This window comes from Martes martes (genome assembly GCF_963455335.1).
Source record: "Martes martes genome assembly, chromosome: 9".
Taxonomy (NCBI): Eukaryota; Metazoa; Chordata; class Mammalia; order Carnivora; family Mustelidae; genus Martes; species Martes martes.
Genome location: NC_137896.1, coordinates 74,037,150 through 74,060,702, shown reverse-complemented (window position 1 = coordinate 74,060,702; position 23,553 = coordinate 74,037,150). Strand labels below are relative to the sequence as shown.

General features: G+C 34.8%; 1 protein-coding gene across 3 annotated transcripts in view; it reads left to right on the top strand.

Annotated features, from left to right (window-relative positions):
• The window catches only part of CCDC88A (coiled-coil domain containing 88A), a 119,506-nt gene that overhangs the window by 49,519 nt on the left and 46,434 nt on the right, over positions 1-23,553 (top strand). For all 3 annotated transcript variants that reach the window (XM_080813294.1, XM_080813295.1, XM_080813293.1), the window contains exons 6-12: positions 485-568; positions 2,109-2,249; positions 11,786-11,958; positions 15,141-15,222; positions 17,689-17,847; positions 19,268-19,414; positions 20,541-20,685. In XM_080813294.1, coding sequence (XP_080669420.1) covers positions 485-568; positions 2,109-2,249; positions 11,786-11,958; positions 15,141-15,222; positions 17,689-17,847; positions 19,268-19,414; positions 20,541-20,685 — 931 coding nt within the window. The remainder of the gene's footprint in view (positions 1-484; positions 569-2,108; positions 2,250-11,785; positions 11,959-15,140; positions 15,223-17,688; positions 17,848-19,267; positions 19,415-20,540; positions 20,686-23,553) is intronic.

Below are 23,553 nucleotides of genomic sequence, written 5' to 3'. Positions count from 1 at the left end.
AGTAAAAATTGCTTACAATTTTTTTTTCCTAAGAAGAAAGGCTGTTTTGTTTGATGATAGCCAAAGACTGACTGAGCTTTTTGGCTGTATTCCGAATTCTACCACTGACTCACTGTGTTTTTTGGCAAGTAACTTATCCTCCCTGAAACAAGTTCTTGATTCTTTACTTTTCTGTTTGTAAAGTTAGCATAATAATATTGTACTGACCTCAGATGGGTTGTGTAATAGTTTCCCGCTTTAGAACTTTACAACATAAAAATAGTATGAGTTTTCAGTGCTGTGCTTTTTAAATAAATATTTCTAAATTGTTATCTTTTCTTTAGGTAAGTATATTAGACCATTTAAATGCAAAACAAACAAAACCCTCATTGTACTGTTCAAAACATAGCCAAGTTTTTTGGCCTGATGAGTTTTTGGTTATTTACAACATACTAAGGACTGTAGCCTATAAAACATGAGTGATCATTTTATTAATTTCTTTTAGTGTCAGAAAAAAGAAGAATTTATTGAAAGAATTCAAGGTTTAGATTTTGATACAAAAGCAGCAGTTGCGGCACATATTCAAGAGGTAATAACCTATACATAATTTTTATATACTAATTTTTATGAAGCTTGTGGTGTGTTTATATCTCCCCAAATACTTGAAGTCCTAGGACAAGCAAGAACAAATCAAGGTCAGATGAACCCTGCTGTTAGACAAGTTATTGTCTTCTCTTTAGAGGTAACTTCTTAAACGAATCCTCATGGCACAGTGCAAACTACTGTGTACTGTTGCCTTTATCCATAGAGATGTTAGGTAGAAGGTGTTTAAGGAATGAAGTGTATGTCTTTGTTAGCACAGAATGAACAGTATTGTAAACGGAAGCAGTAGAAAGTGGATCACTGCCTGTAATCCAAAACTAAAGTGAAAGGTAAGATGATAACCTTAGTACTAATTCATTCCAATGATTTCCTTTTGAATGGACACAGTATAATTTTTATTGAAGATATTATTTGAATTGTAACACATTAGTGATTTGTAACATCATATAAAAACTTAAGTCTAGGACATATTGTGCAATATTAAGTAATTAAAATAACAGATGGGTTTTAAAAGCTGCTATTTCTGCATCTATCTAGTCTTGCGCTTTTAATCTTACACACATAACAAGACTTTTTAGAACTAGATCATGTTATAATTTACATGTTGATTAGAAAGAGAACTAAGGAAAGGGAGAGAATTTTTAAATAGCAAAAGTTGTTAGTGTTTAAAATAGTCTCTATTTGAATAACCTGTGTTGTGTATATCATTTTTCCTCTGCGTTAGCATTCATAGAGTCCAACTATCTTGTCTGTAATACTGTTGTCAACAATAAGCACATTAGTACTCCACAAGATACAGGGGTTTTTGGTAGTTTCCCCTTATATACGTTTGTTTGTTTGTTTGTTTATGCTCTCTTTGTGGTTTGTATTTTATTTTGAATAAATGCTAAATATTACAAGTTAACTAAATTTGCCATCATTCTTGAAAGCATTATTTTTGCAGTTTCTTGTAAAATTTGAAGCAGAATATCAGAATCACAGTGAGAAAAGGAAAGCAAGAAATAAGTATTTCATTTATGTAACTTTTCCATTCTTTTAAAAATCTTTATGTTAGTAGTCCTTTTCTCCTAAGATTCTGTGGTAGTGTCATCTTCAGACTCTATAAAAATGTAGCTTTTCAAGTATACAAGTGCAGTAACACATATCCCACAGGATTAAAAAACTTTTGCTTTTGAATCAAGCACAATAAATTTAGTCTTACCTAAAGAAAAGTTCAAAAGTTCAACTGATTTCGTTAAAACAGTTGTCAAACGTATCAACATTTAATGCCTGAATTAAATGTTTTACTTTTTAGTTGACAGGAAAACAAATAGAAATTTATTTATAGTTTATACTTGGTAAAAATAATTCTTATTATTAGCCTTTTCATCATTCATTGATTTCAAGTGTTCTTTAGGATCAGATTTGCTTCTCATATTCTTCTGATAGAGGATATATAGTTTTGAGCTAATATTGTACTAAAATGAAATCAGTTTTTAAGTATTAGCTATTCTAAAACATTGTTTATTTTGGTTGCTTTGCTAAAGGTAACCCATAATCAGGAAAATGTGTTTGATCTGCAATGGATGGAAGTGACTGATATGTCTCAAGAGGAAATAGAACCACTCTTGAAAAATATGGCATTACATCTAAAAAGACTTATAGATGAGAGAGATGAACATTCAGAGGTTTGTAAATTTCCTTCAGTATATTGTGAAAGTTTGCTTTCCAAAAGTGATTTCAGAGGGTTTTCAAAATTGATACTTTGTTTCTTAGGGACAGGTAATAAAGTACTTTATGTCTGTTTTTTGTGAAGCACAGGAACCAAAAAGGGTAGATAAGAGCCCCAAATTGCTAGTAAAGAGATTGCAGTTAGATTTTCCTTTCTCCTTTCTTTAAAATTATTATTCCGATTTTGTTCCTGTGTGCTTTTAAGTCATCTCCACAGCTCTGGCAACAGTACAAAAGTGCGAAACTGAAAATACTGTTGATGTAAATGGAAAAATCATTCCCTTGAAGCATGAGAATTTGCTTAAGGTTAATGTCTTAGTTTTACTGCCACATTTTGAGGTTGGAAAAATAAGTTTAATAAAAGGAGAATAACAGGTGTTCTGAATAAAATGTCTCACAAAAAGTCTCAATTTTTTGTAGTCAATAAATGAGGTGTGATTTTAAAAAAGAATTATTATAGGCTCCCGTAAGAAAGTACTTTGCTTTTTCAAAAGAGTAAAATTGCACCAGGGTTTTTGCCTGCACTCTGAAAACAGCTAGTAATTTTATAGAAGTCTAGACTTTAGTGCATGTGATGGTGAGTAATATTTTGTTAATAGCAGACCAAAGGACTCTGCCAATTAGAAGAATGTGTAGCTTTGATCAGTTGTTCCATTTACATGGGAGAGACAGGTGTGTGTGTGTGTTTAAAGATTTATTTATTTGAGAAAGAGAGAGAGAGAGAGCGCGCGCATGAGAGGGAGGGGCAGAGGGAATGGGAGAGAGCATCTCAGGCAGACTCCACACTGAGCAGAGAGCCCAACGTAAGCCTCAATCCTAGGACCCTGAGATCATGACCTAAGCCAAAGCTAAGAGTTGGATACGTAACCAACTGCACCACTGAAGCACTCCTGGAAGAGACAGTTTTGAGCTTATTTCCAGAGAATTTGATTACTCTTTGGTCTGATGAAATACTTACATAGAAGAAATTCCTAAAAGGTTTTTTTTTTTCTCTGAACAAAACTTTCATGTTGCTATAGATGGAGATTTTCCAGTTTTTCTTTAGGCATTAAAAGAGAAGAAAAGATAGGAAATAAAGAAATATTTAGAACAACAACTAATTTTTAAAAAACCTAAGGCATGTAAGACCAAAGGAAGAGTGAATTAAAAAAATGTCTCTAATATATATCAAACTTATCCTGAGATACTTAGATTATTTCTATAGTCTATAGATTATTTCTATAATATGGGGTGAAGAAGGATATTATTTTGGAGAAATGAGAACAAAAAATTTGTCATTATGTGATCTGTGTCAAAACTAAGGAATATGAAACACTATACTGATTATTTGAAAAACTTTAAAATGTATTATCCTGCCTAATTAAGCATTTTAGTTGAATTTGTTTTTTTAACAAGAAAAAAGTGGCGTTCCTTTGTCTCAAGGTATTTGGAAACAAGTTGCTAGCTGGCTTTTTTAAACAGTTTTCTAGAGGAAAATTCTTTCGTTTGGGTCACCAGTGGACTAATTAGGAACGATCCTTAAAAATAATTGTGAAAAATATGAGACAAATGTAAATACAATAATTTTGTATTAATCAGTTGGATTGAAACAAGTTCTTACTTAGATTTTCCCTTTAGCTCTTTTGTTCTTTCCTTCAAAATATTTTATGATATTTTTCCCTCCAAAATATTTTATTTTATATAAAAATTTTATATAAAAAGTAAAATTGAAGAAAGTTGTATGTCACACTGAATAAATACATTGAAAGCATGTGTATGATTATAGTTTCTAATTTCTCTACAAAATTTACCAGCCATGCTGGAGGAAAGAAAGGAGTAAGTATCATATTCATAACATTTTTTGGAATACTTCAGAGTACAAAAGCAGTATGCTCATTTTTTTAAATTAACATATATTGTATTATTAGCCCCAGGGGTACAGGTCTGTGAATCGCCAGGTTTACACTTCACAGCACTCACTATAGCACATACCTTCCCCAGTGTCCATAACCCAACCACCCTCTCCCTACCCCCCTACCCCCAGCAACCCTCAGTTTGTTTTGTGAGATTTAGAGTCTCTTATGGTTTGTCTCCCTCCTGATCCCATCTTGTTTCATTTATTCCTTTTGTGCCCCCCAAACTCCCCACGTTGCCTCTCAACTTCCTCATATCAGGGAGATCATATGATAATTGTCTTTCTCTGATTGACTTATTTCGTGCATAATACCCTTTAGTTCCATCCACGTCATTGCAAATGGCAAGATTTCATTTCTTTTGATGGCTGCATAGTATTCCATTGTATATATATACCACCTCTTCTTTATCCATTCATCTGTTGATGGACATCTAGGTTCTTTCCATAGTTTGGCTATAGTAGACATTGCTGCTATAAACATTCGGGTGCATGTGCCCCTTCGGATCACTACATTTGTATCTTTAAGGTAAATACCCAGTAGTGCAATTGCTGGGTCATAGGGTAGCAGCATGCTCATTTTTAAGTGCAAAGAAAACTTACAATGAAAGACTTTCAAAATTACAAATTAAAATCTGTACATTAGGATACTTTTAAGGCCCTTCCATGTGTGTAGCATTATGTAGAAAAAAATGGAACTTCCAAGAGAGGAATCATCACATCAGGTGTTACACATACGTTTGGGCCTTTCCAGCTTACCGACCTATTTCTCCTAAGGGGAAGGTGTCACTCAGTTTGAAGAGGGCCATAGGTGTCATCAGAGAGATATAGTGCCCCTTGTTCATGCCATGCTTATCCACAAGCACCATGCTGAAGGAATAGAGTAGGATTTGCAGTAAACAGCCTGACCTGCAGAGCTAATGCTGGAGGCATAATCTGTGCTCCTATCCTGTTGATGGGGCTCAGGAACGTGCCTGTCAGGTCCACTGTGGTGATGTCAAAGATGCAGGCCATACTATGTGTGCTTGAGGAGGCATTCCCATCTGCAGCCAGTAGAGGCGGACTTTGGATATGGACACAGTGAGGAGTCTCCTTTTCTCATAAAACTGCTCTTCTGGCACACACATTGATGTTCATGGTTGTGCAGGTGGGCTCTATGCCAGTTCAAGCTAGGTTGAATTGACAGACTTGGGCAGGGCTACCCTGTAGCTTGTAGCCAATGATGCAAGAGAACTAACAGGTGGCTCTACTTATTGCTGCTGCTGGAACACATCATGTAAGCATTCCCTAGGGTGTTCAGTTTACTTTTTTGCCTGACTCTTATTTTAACTTGAAATTTGCAAATGTCCTTATTCTCAGCTCTGTCATAGACTGAACTGGCTTTGTGACCTCCTAGAAAATTTGGGCTTTGGGGGATGCCTTTAAAATAACATCAGTTAGAATTCTTTCTGCTTGTTTCTTCCCTTGGGGGTCTCCAAGGAACCCAGTCTGTCAGCTTATTAAGTTAAGCAGTGCATTTCTTCATACTTGGCCACTTAATTCTAGAAGGTTCACGTCAACAAAGGAGGCTAATTGGCTGCTCCAGGCCTTTTTGTCCATATATGTTGTATGTCCTGGTGAGCATCTATGCACTTAAATATCCTTCATTTGCTGGCATGGCAAGGATAGGACATGACTTTTCAATCAGTAGTAGGAAGCTTCGGACTGCTCACAGGGGATGCCCTTCCTTGTCAAAACAGAGTCCTTTTTTTCTGTTTTGATTGATCTTTTGTTGTAATTCTTTTATTTCAATCTAGAAAGTGTAATTTGGTCACTCTTTTTAATTACTCTTCACTTTGTATTAATTTTGTATAACACGTATTTCTTAAATCCTCCTCTTTTACCAAAAACCAAATAGATTTTAATGAATTTAAGATCTCTTTATTATCAGCTTATTTTATGCCAAGCATTGTGTTATGTGTATAATATACTATCTTCATAAGTCTGTACAATAACCCCACCTTAAAAATGAAGATACTTGAGCTTAGAGAAGTTAAACAATTTGCCAAGTCTAATTGCAACCCCTGTGTCCCTGTTATAAAACCTTTGTCCAAATCTATGATTGTGTTGAGCACATTTCCAATTCTTTTCCTTAATTGGGAGTTCTGTAGGTAGAATTAAGTCACTTCAATTTTTTTTCTTAGCTTTGGTATATCTTTTTATGTTTCATGTGTCCTTCAGTGTATATTAATAAATAACTGTGTTTTGCAAGATCTTGTGCTAAGAGTGCTTGGAAGCAACAAACTGACAAATTTTCAAAAATGGATCAAAGATCATTACAATCTAGTGGGGAAGTTATTTTAATAAAATAATTTAGGGTTTTTTGTTAAGTTTTTATTTAAATTCCAGTTAGTTGACATAAAGTGTAATATTAGTTTCAGGTGTAGAATTTAGTAGTTATACTAAATATACTTTATACAGCATCTTGTGCTCATCACAAGAAGTCCACTCCTTAATCTCCATCACCTCTTTCACCCATCACCCCACCCACCTCCCCTCTGGTAACCTTCAGTTTGTTCTCTAAAATTAAGAATCTATTTCTTGGTTTGCCCCTCTCTCTCTCTCTTCCCCCCCACCCCTTTGCTCGTTCCTTTTGTTTTGTTTCTTAAATTCCACATATGAGTGACTTATTTCACTTTCTAGCTCTATCCATGTTGTTGCAAATGGCAAGATTTCTTTCTTTTCATGACTAATACTCCACTATACACATCACATCTTCTTTATCCATTTGTCAGTCAAATGGAAACAGTATGTGGACTTTTTTCACAGTTTTGCTGTTGTGGATAATGCTTCTATAAATATCGGGGTGCATGTATCCTTTTGAATTAGTATTTTTGTATTCTTTGGGTAATTGCACTGTAATTGCTGGATCGGAGGGTGGTTCTGTTTTTAACTTTTTTGAGGAACCTCCATACTGTTTTCCTAAGTGACCACACCAGTTTGCATTCCCACCAGGAATGCAAGAAAGTTCCCCTTTCTCCACATCCTTGCCAATACCTGTTGTTTCTTGTGCTTTTGATTTTAGCCATTCTGACAAGTGTGAGGTGACATCTCCTTGTAATTTTCATTTGTTTTCCCTGATGATGAGTGATGTTGAGCATCTTTTCCTGCATCTGTTAGCTATCTGTATGTCTTTGGGAAAATGTTCATGTTTTCTGCACATTTTTAAATTGGATTATTGATTTTTTGGGTGTTGAGTTTGATAGTTCTTTATAGATTTTGGATATTAACCCTTTATCAGATATGTCATTTGCAAATATCTTCTCCCATTCAGTAGGTTGCCTTTCAGTTTTGTTGATTGTTTCCTTTGCTGTGCAGAAGCTTTTTATCTTAATGAAGTCCCAGTAGTTGATTTTTGCTTTTGTCTCCCTTGCCTCAGGAGGCATACCTAGAAAGCCAGTGTCAAAGAGGTTACTGCCTGTGTTCTCCTCTACGATTTTTGTAGTTTCAGTCTCACATTTAGGTCTTTAACCCATTTTGAGTTCATTTTTGTGTTTGTGTAAGAAAGTGGTTTGGTTTCATTCTTTCACATGTCGCTCTCCAGTTTCCTAACACCATTTGTTGAAGAGACTATCTTTTTTTCCATTAGATATTCTTTCCTGCTTTGTTAAAGATTGACTGTATAGTTGTGGGTTCACTTCTGGGTTTTCTATTCTGTGTCAGTTTTTGTGCCAGTACCATACTGTTTTGATTACTAGATCTTTGTACTATAATTTCAAGTCTGGAATTGTGATGCCTCCAGCTTTGCTTTACTCTAATAAAATATTGAAAGCAATAAAAAATCATATATCTAAATATAATAAATATTATTTTATATATTAGATAATATATATCTAAATATAATAAATATAATAAAATTAAAATAAAAATATAATAAATATAAAAATAAATATAATTAAAAATCATATATCTATATATTATAGGAATTTAGAGAAGGAAGACATTACTTAAAACTGCTAGTGGAATCTCTAGGATCAGAAGTGTCAGAGAAGATTCATGAAATTAAATTATGCTTTAATAACATTTTTTTGTCAGGTTTTTAAAACAAATGTTTGGAGGCCTTGAGCTAAAGAAACTACTACCATTAGAGAAAAGTCAAATTGTCTACATAATCTTTAATGGACAATTCCTCTGGATACTCTTAACTCTTAGTACCTGGTTTCTTTCTTTTTTCTTTTTAGGAAATATTTCTCAACCCATACCTCTTTTGTACACTGGCATCTGGAACCTCTTGATATCTCCATAATACCACCTACTAAGTTCAAATGTAGTACGCATCTTTCTACTTTCTTGAGTTTTCCATTTTGTGAATCATTCAATTAAGTAATTTTGTGGAACTGGTTTTTGGCTCAGTACTCTGCTAAATGAGATCAGAGATACAGAGGAGGTATGAGATTGTATTAGGTTTATGGGGGAAAAAACACATTTTAAGTAAAAATAAAAGATAGCATATAATTTTAAAAAGACTTAAGAGCATGTAATTAAATTCTAATGTATTTGTGCATGAAACATATTAAGTACTATCCACAAGCACTATTATTATTAGAGTCAGGAGATGTTAGAAGGCAAGATTAAAGATAATGGAGAGAGTAAGTAAATAAAACTTGACTCCATGAAGATTGAGCATGGACTACTATGGAAATTACGAGTAACAGTATTCACAGAGACAGGCACTTGGTCTGGGCATATGGGGTAGGTGGATAAGATGAATACTGTCAATGAACATATAAGCTACCCTGCAAAAAGCAATGAATGAGAAGTAGAAGAACAAGAGAGAAATGTGGTCTTTTTTCCCCCTACATAGAAGATACTTACATATATGTGAAGATCAAGGAGAAAAAAGCCATTAGGAAGAGAGAAGTTGAAAATCTTCTAGAAATAAGGAATATGTATTGGAAACAAAAATGTGTGAAAATGGAGGATTTAATCTCAGGTCGTTTTGTTTCTTTGACAAGTTGGAGGAGAGGTCATTCAGTAGAAGTGATAATAGCAGTTTACACGTGGAGGCTTAAGTAGAGAAAAGAAATATGTTTAAAACAATCGTTGTAGAGAAATTTGGCAGGAAATCAGCAAGATTTCAACTAAAGAATTGATGGGCATTGAAAAGAGCTTAACTGAAAATAGATGGCAAGTTGTGTTGTAGGACTGTGTAGTTTCTTGTTTGTTTTCCTTTTAGAGTTCTTTATCACCATAGAGAAGGAATTTAAAAAATGAGGGTAGGTAAGGAAAATGACATAATGTTTTGAGTCAAACTTGAATTTGAATTACTGTTATACCTGTCATTAAAAGTGTGACTTTGTTAAGTTAATCTATATGAGTCTCAGTTTCCTTATTGTTTTATAGTAGACATAATACCTCTATTGTAGATTATAGTATTGGATAAGATCTTGTTGGAAAATCCCCTGTCTGGAGTTGTGTAAATATTCATCACCTTTTAATTTTTCCCAGAGTGGGCTGTAGTCAAAGAGTGGCATGGTAGTGTTACATTAGAAAGTAAGGATGACAGTTAAGCACAAAACTGTTGTTTCAAGCTGAGTAAGAACTCTACTAGAGTAGCCAGAAATAATCTGTGCAGAAAGATTCAGGTATAGGTATGGTGCCATGGGAGTAATGCTAATAAAGGAGGCATGGCACAAGAGAGGAATGGTTCCTTCATTGGGAAAGTCTGTATGTATTGAATAAGGAGTAGATGTAGAGTTTTAAACAGAAATGGGACTGAGATGACACGTTCTATAGATTGTCAGTAGGGATACTGAAATTTGTGAAAGCAGTAGTTGGGCAGACCTTGATTTGGTGCTGAAATATATGCCAAGGATGAAGAAATGAATTCTGATGGGTGGTTTAAAAGAAGAAGAAGAAGAAGGATAAAAGTAATGATTTAGTGAGGGCATTGTAAGACTTGGTGATAAGAAAGCAAAAATGGGGGGCACCTGGGTGGCTCAGTGGGTTAAAGCCTCTGCCTTCAGCTCAGGTCATGATCCCAGGGTCCTGGGATCAAGCCCCGCATCTGGCTCTCTGCTCAGCGGGGGGCCTGCTTCCTCCTCTCTCTGTCTGCCAAATAAATAAATAAAATATTTTTTTTAAAAAAAAGCAAAAATGGTGATTTCATGGTCCTGAGGTGGTTTCCCTACCTCTTCTACCTGGAGTAAGACAGTTGGAATTACTATTCAAGACAATTTCTGTTTGCCTGAGAAGTTTGAAACAAAAGCTGAGAAACTGGTTTAGAATAAGAGAATTTTCCAATAAGAGAAAAATTGGAGGAATGGAGGAATATGATTGAGTGAGGTAAATATAAGTTAGATGGCCCTTAAAGTTCAGAACGGGGGAAAGTAGAATGAGATTTGTGTCCCATGGAAACACTATAGAGAAAGGAATAAAGGAAATGTTGAGATGGGATGGAGATTACAACTAGTATTGCAAGAAAGAGAACATAGGATATGGACTCAAGAAACTGGCCCTGGAGTCTTGGCATTGCTACTAGGAATTTCGTGATCATGGACAAATCAGTCTCTGTGCCTCAGTTATATTACCTGCAGAATGAAGAGTTTGAACTAAACCTCTGTGGTTCTCTTAGGTCCCTCTGCGATCCCTGTCTACAGTTCTAGAGCAACGTTGTAGAATTCTGCAGTTGTGGCAAGATTATATTTCTGCGCGCTCTAATACAGTAATGAACCACTAGCTACATGTAGTTGTTATAAACTTAAAATGTGACTAGTGTGAGTGAGGAACTCTATTTTTAACCTTTTAAATTTGTAATTAGGGGGGCACCTGGGTGCCTTTGTTGGTTAGGCATCTGCCTTTGGCTCAGGTCCTGATCCCAGAGTGCTGGGATCAAGTCCCTCACAGGACTCCTTGCTCAGCAGGGAGCCCGCTTATCCTGCCTGCCATTTCCCCTGCTTGTGTGCGCTCTCGCTCTCTGAGACAAATAAATAAATTTAAAAAATCTTTTAAAAAAATTTGTAATTAAATAGCCACTTGTGCTACTGCCTACCATATTGGACAGCACAGTTGTAGACATATTCCTCTTGGGTTGATTTCTTTCCTATGTCAACAGGTCTTTTAAGACTTTTTAACAGTTACTGTCTAGTGTAGTTGTTTTACCACAATTGATTTCCTTTATTAAAAAATTAGGAAGGGGAAAAAAGTATTAGATCTTACTCTAATGTTATCTAGTAAATAGCTAATCCATGAACTGTTGCATGAAACTTTTTTTTTTAAGATTTTATTTATGTGACAGGGCGAGAGCACAAGCAAGGGGAGCACAGAGGGAGGGGGAGAAGCAGGCTTCCCATTGAGCTGGAAGCCCAATGCGGAGCTCGATTCCAGGATCCTGGGATCATGACCTGAGCCGAAGGCAGATGCTTAATGACTGAGCCACCCAGACGCCCCTGCATGAAACTTTTTAAAAAGAGAGCTATCGCAAAGTTAAGATATTTTTGCCCAGTGAATTGTTTTTGATATTATAGGATAGTACTTAGACTTAGTGAATAGTGTTGATGTGTTTAGTTCTCTAATATGTAGAATACTAACAGTGATTCTGTGTTTATTTCTGTATTTCTTTAGACTATCATAGAACTCTCTGAAGAACGGGATGGTCTTCATTTTTTACCCCATGCCTCTTCAACTGCACAGTCACCCTGTGGTTCTCCAGGCATGAAGCGAACGGAAAGTCGACAACATCTGTCAGTGGAACTGGCAGATGCTAAGGCAAAGATAAGAAGGCTTAGGCAGGAATTGTAAGTTGGTCATTTTCAAGGCTTCTTGAATTTACATGGTCACAAAGGTTACCTAAAAATGTTTTTTCAGCGTATGGAATATAGATGAGTTGTTCCAACTGCTAGCTTGTGTCAGAGTTTTCACTAGTATTTGTCAAGATGAGAAAAATAGGGAGACTGGCATGAAGTTTTCCTAATCCTAAATCTTACCAGTTTACAGATTCTCCTTCATTCTGAATTTATGTTCTTCCTGCCTTTCTTATATTACAATGATCTTTCTCTTATACTGTTCTTCCTTGACAAATTGGGGTCTCCTTAATTTTTTAAAATTTTATATTCTTTGAAATCCAAAGCTGGATTTCAAATCAAAACTGGGTTCCAAAAAAGGCAACTACTGATTCAGTCAACAAGTTTAGCTCTTTAAAAATTAATGTTATAAAAGGCTGAATTGTTGGCATACAGTATTATAAAAAATAATTTTGTGTTTTGTATCATCTGTGTTGGGTAATTGAAATGCCTGAGTCATGTACTTAGACATGGTAAATAGATTGGTTAGTGTTGATGAAATTATATTTATTTAACTTTCAAAGATCATTTGAGAAAAATCAGTGTAAATGTCACATGAGCATTCCTTGGTGAATCACATGTAGAGACAGAGCCAGTCTCTGCTGGAGATTTTTTATTTTGTACTTTAAAAAGAACAAAGGATTTTTTATGTTTAGGGCTTTTTTCTTTTATTATTTTTTTCTTTTTGGTTTGTTTTCCTGGAATTTGGGCTTCAGAGTATAGATTTAAAATTTAAGCCACAATATAACAATTAAGTTTATTTACTGATTATTAAAAGCAGTTGGTTTAAGAAAGTGATTGAATATGCAAGGTAGAAAAAATCTACAGTCTATAGGAAAATTTGAAAACAAAAAAATACAGCTTTCGTTGTGGATGTCTGCACTATTATGGATCTATTGAAGTGAACACGCCCAGGATATTCTATAAACAGCTGCACCAGGAAAATTAGAGAAGAGATTGCTGTTATTAGTTTGACTGGCAGTTAATGGATAGCCTAAACAGTGAACACTAGTTCGTGCCATATAATTTAGCACAATCTTCTCCAGTCTTTAGATAAAGCATGCAATTAGAACTGTAATGATGGTTGTGAATTCATTTAACATTTTGCACTGTATTAGAATTTGATTTTTAAATGAAATTTACTTGGCCATAGAGTGTATTAAAATCCCAAACAACTTAGAGAGATTGATAAAATTTGGTTTCTCATATGCTGACTGGAAAAATGTAAATGAATATTATTAATGAATAAATTAATATGCCAGATATAGCAAGTACTCCCAATAACATTTCATCAAATACCATCTTTTTGTCCTTTGAGAATGTGTTTCTTCACAGATTTCTTTTATTAACATTTGCTCTAAGTCTTTTTGTTGGGACAGATCTTTCAAAATAATGAAGTGTGGAAATTTTGGTGGTTAAAAGTAGTTCAGGTTGCCTTATACCTAATGGAAATAAATAATTGTAATGAGAACATGTAGGTTAACTAATAGCATACTTATAGGTGGTACATTATAATATACATTATATATATTATATAATATATAATTATGATTGTTCTTAGTTTATTAACATGCAGGGTAAAAATATAATTTGAAATGTGGTTTTTTTTCTTTTCAAATTTTTATTTAAATTCTAGTTAGTTAACATAAAGTGTAATATTGGTTTCAGGAGTAGAGTTTATTGATTGATCACTTACGTGCAACACCCAGTTTGGGTCATAGAATGAATTTGGAAGTTTTCCTTCCTTTTCTGTTTTTTTGGAATAGTTTGAGAAGTATGGGTATTAACTCATTTTCTGTCAGTGTTTGGTAGATTTGCCTATGAAGCCATCTAGCCCTGGACTTCTGTTTTTTTGGGAGTTTTAGGATTAATGATTCAACTTCTTTGCTGGTTATCAGTCTGTTCAAGTTTTCTGTTTCTTCCTGTTTCAGTTTTGGTAGTTTATATATTTCTAGGAATTTACCCATTTCCTCCAGGTTGTCTTAGTATTCAAACCGATGCAAATTAGAATAGTAACACAGAATTTTTCAGTTATTAAATTGTTTTTCATATAGGCACTTTTATCCACGCTGATTGCATTATAAATTGGTAATGACCTTTCTGGAGGCTGCTTGATGGTATATATCAAGAACCTTTAAACATGTAATGTACTTTTATAAATCTGGCCTGAAACATACAAGGTTTTGGGGGGTGGGTGGGTGCATTGTTTTTTTTGTTTTGTTTTGTTTTTTTAAGTAAAGTACATCCAACATGGGGCTTGAACTCATGATGACCCTGAGTTCAAGCATCACAAGCTCTTTCAACTCAGCCAGCCAAGTGCCCCTTAACATACAGTGTTTTATGTATATCGAGGTTTATTTACCAAAACATTATTCATTACAGTGAAAAGTGGAATTCAGAAAGGGACTATTTCTTCATTAAAAATTATGGTTTTCAAAAAAAAAAGTATAGGTATGATGAGATGTCAGCAGTGAATTGCTTTATACAATGAACATTTACCATTTTTTTTATTAAAGAACAGAAGGTGGAAAAGTAGAATTAGTGAATGGAAACTTGAGTTTGAGTAGCTTGACTCTGAAAGGGCATTAGAAAATGGGAGAAGTAAAGTAGTGAGTGTAAGAAGAAGAAAAAGAATAGGAGAAAATAGAAGATGTTTATAGACTACTGGGAGGAAACCAATAGGGATATATTTTATGTTATCTATATAGCAGTATATACTTTCCTTTAGACCATTTTAGATGTTGAAAATAGTTGGAGATCTTTTAAGACTCAGACCCAGATCCTAGTGCCGTGCTTAAAAACTCTTGCAGTGTATTTGTCTTTGAGAGGGAGAAAGACAAAAAGGAGAGTGAGAATAGGGGATGGCAAGAAAAATGAAGAGAGAGAAACTACATTATGAAGTTAGAGGGTGTCGGTCATTGAGGTTATTAGCCTTTGGAGAATTTTAAGGGGGAATCTGATGTCGTGTAATCACACACATTCCTAATATCCATTTCTTTGTCTTTTCCCCCTGGATTAGCGGATGGTTAACAGGATTTTCAACTAGATATTCAGTAATGATAATACTTTTGTATTAAAGCAGAAGATCATGGTTTTCAAAAACAATAAACTGATTATTTTTAAAATTTTCATTTAAGGGAGGAAAAGACTGAACAGTTGTTGGACTGTAAACAAGAACTTGAGCAAATGGAAATAGAACTAAAAAGGCTCCAACAAGAGGTTTGTACCTGAAACTTTGATTATATGGGACCAGTAAGTAATTGGAAATTATTTTTCTGCTTGAAATTTATAACCTCTGCCTTAATGTGTTATGATGTTACCGGGGCTTAAAAATTACTTTTTCAGTGTTTTTCTGTTCAAAAATGCCAGAGCCCAGGAAATCAGTCTTTGGACTTTACATTTTCTGTGTCAGTGCTATTCATACTTTCCTAGAATTCATACTTTCCTTTGAATTTCCTAGAATTCAAAGGAATCTCTTAGGACTGGGGTAGTTGCAAGTTTCTCTTTTTATATATTTGGCTTCCATGACTGGGAAACTGGAACACCTCTACTGTGAAGTGTGGTGCTTAATGTGTATCTCCCTAAGTCTCTAGTCTCTGAGAGTGCTCTTTGTTAACTTACAAATGACAGAATGCTTTTTAATTTTTTACTCTTTACCCTTTAAGTAAGATCAAGACTTTTTACCTTTTAAGAGTTACTTTTATTTTGTTAAAATTTTGTGTTTGTTTTTTTTTAATCTTGAACCAAGACTGTGTAAGAATTCACTTCTTTTAATGTTTATAGTGTTTCATTTTTATTTGGAGGTAGGCATGAAGTCTTCTTTTACCCATAAATGGTAAGGATTGTGGTAAGGCTAGACAATTATTTCTTCTCCTTACTTTCCCTAACTTGCTATTTTAAATTCAGGGAATACTCCACTTGCAGAATCCTAAACTGGGACCTTTTCAGATGAATGAGACTGGGAATCATAATCTTCATTTCTACATATGCTGTGACTGCTATTCGCTCTTCCTTGGAAGCATGGTTTTTTGTATATGTGCTCCCTGTAAAACAGCAGTTTCAATCTTTTTTTGTCTCAAGGCTCTTTTCTACTATTAAAAATTAATGAGGTTTATATCTACTGATATTTTTTGTACTTGAAATTAAAACTTAGAATTTAAGAAAATATTTATTTAAAAATAATATTCAACCTATTCCATGTTAACATAAAAATGGTACGCTTATAACCATTATTTTCCAAAAACAAATTAGAATAATGCTACTCTTCTACATTTTTGCAAGTCTCTCTTTTTTAAAATCATTTTGCAAATGTCTTTAATGCCTGTCTTAATTAAAGACTACTAAATTCTCATATCTGTTTCTGCATTCAGTCTATTAAGATATCATATGCCATGTAGCCTCTAGAAAACTCCATTGTGCCCTCATGAGAAATGAGAATGAGAAAAAAATAATGTTTTAGTGTTATTATGAAAATGTTTTGACCTCATGAACTCCTTGAAAGGGTTTCAGGGACCCACAGATGTCCCTGGGTCATGCTTGATAACTTGCTCTAAAGGATTACAAGAGAGCTTTTAAAGATTGAATTTTTGATATCTGTCTAAAATGTTATTAAACACTAATCACATGCAACTAATATTCACTTGGAATTTAGAAAAACCCAGTAGGATTTTTGTATGTTACAGCCCATTTGGATAAAAACATAATTTCTCTAAAGTAACTAATGATCAACTTTAGTGATACAGTTTGCCTCTTCTGTGTTTTCATTATCCTATATTTTAAAGTTAACTTTTGCACCTTTAATTCCAAATGGTTATGTTAACTAAAGGTTAACTTATTTTAAAATATGCTGAGTAGTTTTTACATTCCTAAGTAGTTATCACTATTTAAAAATTTGTATGTAAGCATGTTTGTATTTGCATATAAACATATTTTAAAATAATTTCTATTCTTGTTTTTTTAAAAGACTTCATATATCTCCCCATTTTATTTTTTTTATTTTTTTTTAACAGGTTTTTATCCACTTAATGTTTTTCATATGTGGTAGCCACACAGCTGGAGCCTGGGTTCTCTGCCTGGAGACTCTGGTGTGGGTCTTTACAGAATGGTCAGTGAATTCCTGATAAGGAAGACTTGGTGAACACAGTCTCTTCCCAGAGGTCAGGAGTAAGATAGCTGTAGGTTTTGGAAATGGCCTCAGAAGTTGCCTTGGCAAAGTTGCCCAGGGTGGCAGTACAGCCCCTGGCTGAGGTGTAGCAGTTGTCAGTACTGGCCATCATCAGTAACTTCCTTATATCTCTCCATCTTAAAAAACAGCTTAACTGAGGTACAGTTTATATACTGTGAAATTCACACTTGTAAAGGATACAGTTCATTGGGGTTTTTTTAGAAAATTCATTGAGGGGCGCCTGGGTGGCTCAGTGGGTAAAGCCTCTGCCTTCAGCTCAGGTCATGATCCCAGGGTCCTGGGATCGAGCCCCGCATCGGGCTCTCTGCTCAGCAGGGAGCCTGCTTCCCTTGCTCTCTCTCTGCCTGCCTCTCTGCCTACTTGTGATCTCTATCTGTCAAATGAATAAATAAAATCTTAAAAAAAAAAAAAAAAGAAAATTCATTGAGTTGTGCAACCAGAGATTATCTATTTGAAAATAGAAAATAATATTGAAAATACTAATATTTGTTTATATTTAGAACATGAATTTGCTTTCGGATGCTCGTTCTGCTAGAATGTACCGAGATGAATTAGATGCACTTCGAGAAAAAGCCATCAGAGTGGATAAACTTGAAAGTGAAGTCAGCAGATATAAAGAAAGACTACATGATATTGAATTTTATAAGGCACGAGTTGAGGTATGTTGCATAATTTAAGCTATTCATAATTATTTTGTTTAAAAGTTAGGTTTTTCAAAATGCACATAATAAACTTAAGGAACTTTCGAAATGTTGAACAAATTATAAGTACTCTAGGTGCTTATTTTATGTTAGATCAGCATATTGCTTATACTTGTAAAAAGGGATCTCTGGACATTATTAATTTTATTGAACTGTTTGGAGTGCTTTTATTCTTTTATTTAGCTTTATAGGTAAGGAAGATTTGAAGCCCTTCCCTCATTGTCAAAATATATACTTCTACTGATTTCAAACTTGTTTCTAGAAGTGAAAGCAAAGCATGTTTCTGATTTTTGGTCAACTCAGAATACTAAACTAGGATTAAAAAGGCACGCTCTCTCCCTCTCCCCTTCTAGTGTGTGTCTGTGTGTGTATTTAAAAAAGACAGCTTTTCTTACTTAATGGTTGCAGTTCAGTGTTAGAAGAAGTTCAGTCTGACCTCAAGAATTTGGTGATCCTTGCTTCTACATTCTGTTTTTCTTTCTCAGTTAATTTTTTCATTTCTGCAAACAGAGGAGAGTTTTATCAGTTTCAGTATGGTGATAAGAAGGAAGGAGTATGCAAAATGAAGAAGTGAAAACATGATAAGAGAAAGTAGTTAGAATATGTTAGCCTAAAAGTTACCAGAAAATAGACTGAGTAGATACCAAAGACAAGGTGCTTATGTATATGCATGGCACTATTAAGAGATCCTTATAAATGCCACTGTTTTAATATACTTTCTTTTGACTTTAGTTTATAAACCACAAAAATGTAGTTTAGGAAGACAGATTTGTGAGCACATGTCTTCAAAACATATGTATGGATTTTAAGCATTTTCTCAAGATGCTGATATAAAATGTTTATTGATAGGAGCCTTAGTTTATGACCTGTGTGAGTCTTATCTCAAATATTGGTATTTTACTCAAAAACCCAATGTTTCAGGTTCAAGTTATAGTTTAAGTAGAGAGAAATCTTTAAATCTATTTCAGCAAAAAAAAAAAAAAAAAAAAAAAAAAGAATTAGCTCTGATTCTGTGGAGATTTGTATCTTAAATATGAGAAAAACTACTTATACTTAGTTCCTTATCCTTGTGACTAAGAAATTTAAATATACCCTGACAATTTTATGTACTTACAACTTACAACTTTATGTTACTCATCCTCGCATAAGTACTGAGTATTATGTTTGCATAATATAGGTTGAATTCTGAGGGAAAAAAATGAAACCAGGAAAACATCAACTGCATCTCTTATTCAGTAGCTTTTACTCTTGCATAAAGAACTTTTGATAAAGACAGCTTAATGTCTTATCTTACAATAAAGATTTTTTTGTTTCAGAGCTCTGAAAAATTAACAGATGTAAGCATATTTCTGATAAAGCCTATTTGAAATTTTTATAGGAATTAAAAGAAGACAATCAAGTTTTATTAGAAACAAAAACCATGTTGGAAGATCAATTAGAAGGAACTAGAGCTCGTTCTGATAAATTACATGAATTAGAAAAAGAGAATTTACAACTAAAGGCTAAACTGCATGATATGGAGATGGTAAGTAATGTAAGATTGAATAGTTGCACAGTTTCTTAGGAAATCTGTCAGATTCATCTGATTTCCCCATAATGACAATAATGACTAGTTCCTGTGGCCTTAACAGAGAAGAAATGGCTAAATAAATTAGATACTTCCATTTCTTTATAAAAACAGGAGTGGTACAAATTTCTGCTTTTGTGACAGAGTGGTATTAATTATTAATTTTGTCTTCTGCTTTGAAAAAAACCTAATAAGCTATTGTGTAAATATGCCTTTAAAATATAGAAATAGGGATGCCTGGGTGGCTCAGTTGGTTAAGCATCTGGTTTTGGCTCAGGTCATGATCCCAGGGTCCTGGGATGGGGCTCCTTGGTTGGCTGGGAGCCTGCTTCTCCCTCTGCCTGCTGCTCCCCCTGCTTGTGCTCATTTTCTCTCTCTCTCTCTCTCTCTGACAAATAAAATCTTAAGAAAATTAGTAAAATAAAATATAGAAATAAAACTGTTTGCTCGGGGTGGTGCCTAGGTGGCTCATTTTGTTAAGGCCATGCTCCCCGGGTCCTGGGATTGAGCCCCACATGAGACTCCTTACTTAGCAGAGAGCCTCCTTCTCCATCTCCCTCTGGCCCTCTTCCTGCTCCTGCTGTCTCTGTCTTTTCTTCTGTCTCTAATATAAATAAATAAAATCTTTTTTAAAAATTAAAAAAAAAACTATTTGCTGAAATTTAATATTGAGTCAGAAATCATTTGCTATATATAATGAAATATGTGAAGAATAGTTTTCAGTGTCCCCAAGGATCACTTTAAATGGATATCAGACAGGGGTCCCTGGCAGGCTCAGTCAGTGACTCTTGATCTTGGGGTTGTGAGTTGAACCCCATGTTGGATATAGAGATTACTTAAAAATAAAATTTTTTTAAAAGGTGAAAAAAAAGATTTAAAAAAAATCAGACAGCTGATCAATACAATGATCAGTATGAATAATTATAACTGATTATCATCTTCAAACTGAAAATTTTAAGGAACTTAAAATTTATCCTCATATTATTCAGTTTCTGATAAAAGTTTTAAGTAATAGAGTATTTAGCTTGAAATTGCACTGTTGGTGAGCTTTCATTTTTTTTCCTACTCCCTGACAATAAAAAAGGAACGTGATATGGATAGAAAAAAGATTGAAGAATTAATGGAAGAAAATATGACCTTGGAAATGGCCCAGAAACAAAGTATGGATGAATCATTACATCTTGGCTGGGAGTTGGAACAAATATCCAGAACTAGTGAGCTTTCTGAAGGTATTCCCAATATTTTTTTATTTAAATGGATAAATGAATACATGAAGTTGTATTTATGCTTACATTTTTTGGTGTTTTTTTTATAATTCTTTATTTTCCCTTGCTGGACATATCTAGGAGGTCAGATGTCTCCCTAATAAGTATGATTTCACAGATCCATGTTCCTGGGTCTGGTCCTTATCTTTGCACATCTTACAACTCAACTTTATGAGCGCAGTCACAGATTTGATCATTTAGGCACTGTTTCATATTAGTATCACAGGAAGCTGGGATACCAGTTTATTAATTTATTTTAGGAAAGAAAGCCATCTACTCAATAGAACAGAAAAGTCATATTAGCTGGTCAACCTGTCCTTTAACTATAGACAAACTTAAATAGGAAGTCAAAACACAGTGGGAAGATTCTTAGGTGAGTATGTAGCCAGTGTAAAGCAAGTTAAGGATCTTAAGGGCTGCTTTCATCAATATATGTATTCCATTTTTTTTTATTTTAATAAACATATAATGTATTTTTATCCCCAGGGGTACAGGTCTGTGAATTGCCAGGTTTACACATTTCACAAGACTCATCATAGCACATACCCTCCCCAATGTCCATTTCCCCACCACCCTCTCCCGTCCCCCCTCCCCCCAGCAACCCTCAGTCTGTTTTTTGAGATTAAGTCTTTTATGGTTTGTCTCCCTCCCAATCCCATCTTTTCATTTTTTCTTTTCCTACCTCCCCCCAACCCCCCCGCATTGCATCTCCACTTCCTCATATTAAGGAGATCATATGATAGTTGTCTTTCTCCGATTGACTTATTTCGCTAAGCATGATACCCTCTAGTTCCATCCACATCATCGCAAATGGCAAGATTTCATGTCTTTTGGTGGCTGCATAGTATTCCATTGTGTATATATACCACATCTTCTTTATCCATTCATCTGTTGATGGACATCTAGGCTCTTTCCACAGTTTGGCTATTGTGGACATTGCTACTATAAACATTCGGGTGCACGTGCCCCTTCGGAGCACCACGTTTGTATCTTTAGGATATACACCCAGTACAATCGCTGGGTCATAGGGTAGCTCTATTTTCAGTTTTTTGAGGAACGTCCACACTGTTTTCCAGAGTGGTTGCACCAGCTTGCATTCCCACCAGCAGTGTAGGAGGGTTCCCCTCTCTCCGCATCCTCGCCAGCATCTGTCATTTCTTGACTTGTTAATTTTAGCCATTCTGACTGGTGTGAGGTGGTATCTCATTGTGGTTTTGATTTGTCTTTCCCTGATGCCGAGTGATGTGGAGCATTTTTTCATGTGTCTGTTGGCCATCCGGATGTCTTCTTTGCAGAAATGTCTGTTTATGTCCTCTGCCCATTTCTTGACTGGATTATTTGTTCTTTGGGTATTGAGTTTGATAAGCTCTTGATAGATTTTGGATACTAGCCCTTTATCTGATATGTCGTTTGCAAATATCTTCTCCCATCCTGTCAGTTGTGTTTTGGTTTTGTTAACTGTTTCCTTTGCTGTGCAAAAGCTTTTGATCTTGATGAAATCCCAATAGTTCATTTTTGCCCTTGCTTCTGTTGCCTTTGGCGATGTTCCTAGGAAGAAGTTGCTGCAGTTGAGGTCAAAGAGGTTGCTGCCTGCGTTCTCCTCAAGGATTTTGATAGATTTCTTTCTCACATTGAGGTCCTTCATCCATTTTGAGTCTATTTTCGTGTGTGGTGTAAGGAAATAGTCCAATTTTATTTTTCTGCATGTGGCTGTCCAATTTTCCCAGCACCATTTGTTGAAGAGGCTGTCTTTTTTCCGTTGGATATTCTTTCCTGCTTTGTCGAAGATAAGTTGACCATAGAGTTGAGGGTCTCTTTCTGGGCTCTCTATTCTGTTCCATTGATCTATATGTCTGTTTTTGTGCCAGTACCATACTGTCTTGATGATGACAGCTTTGTAATAGAGCTTGAAGTCTGGAATTGTGATGCGACCGACTTTGGCTTTCTTTTTCAATATTTCTTTGGCTATTCGAGGTCTTTTCTGGCTCCATATAAATATTAGGATTATTTGTTCTATTTCTTTAAAAAAAAATGGATGGGATTTTGATAGGGATTGCATTAAATGTGTAGATTGCTTTAGGTAGAATAGACATTTTCACAATATTTGTTCTTCCAATCCATGAGCATGGAATATTTTTCCATTTCTTTGTGTCTTCCTCAATTTCTTTCATGAGTACTTTATAGTTTTCTGAGTATAGATTCTTTGCCTCTTTGGTTAGATTTATTCCTAGGTATCTTATGGTTTTGGGTGCGATTGTAAATGGGACTGACTCCTCAATTTCTCTTTCTTCTGTCTTGTTGTTAGTGTAAAGAAATGCGACTGATTTCTGTGCATTGACTTTATATCCTGACACTTTACTGAATTCCTGTATAAGTTCTAGCAGTTTTGGAGTGGAGCCTTTTGGGTTTTCCACATATAGTATCATATCATCTGCAAAGAGTGATAGTTTGACTTCTTCTTTGCCGATTTGGATGCCTTTAATTTCTTTTTGTTGTCTGATTGCTGAGGCTAGGACTTCTAGTACTATGTTGAACAGCAGTGGTGATAACGGACATCCCTGCCGTATTCCTGACCTTAGCGGAAAAGCTTTCAGTTTTTCTCCATTGAGAATGATATTTGCGGTGGGTTTTTCATAGATGGCTTTGATAATATTGAGTTATGTGCCTTCTATCCCTACACTTTGAAGAGTTTTAATCAGGAAAGGATGCTGCACTTTGTCAAATGCTTTTTCAGCATCTATTGAGAGTATCATATGGTTCTTACTCTTTCTTTTATTAATGTATTGTATCACATTGATGGATTTGCAGATGTTGAACCAACCTTGCAGCCCT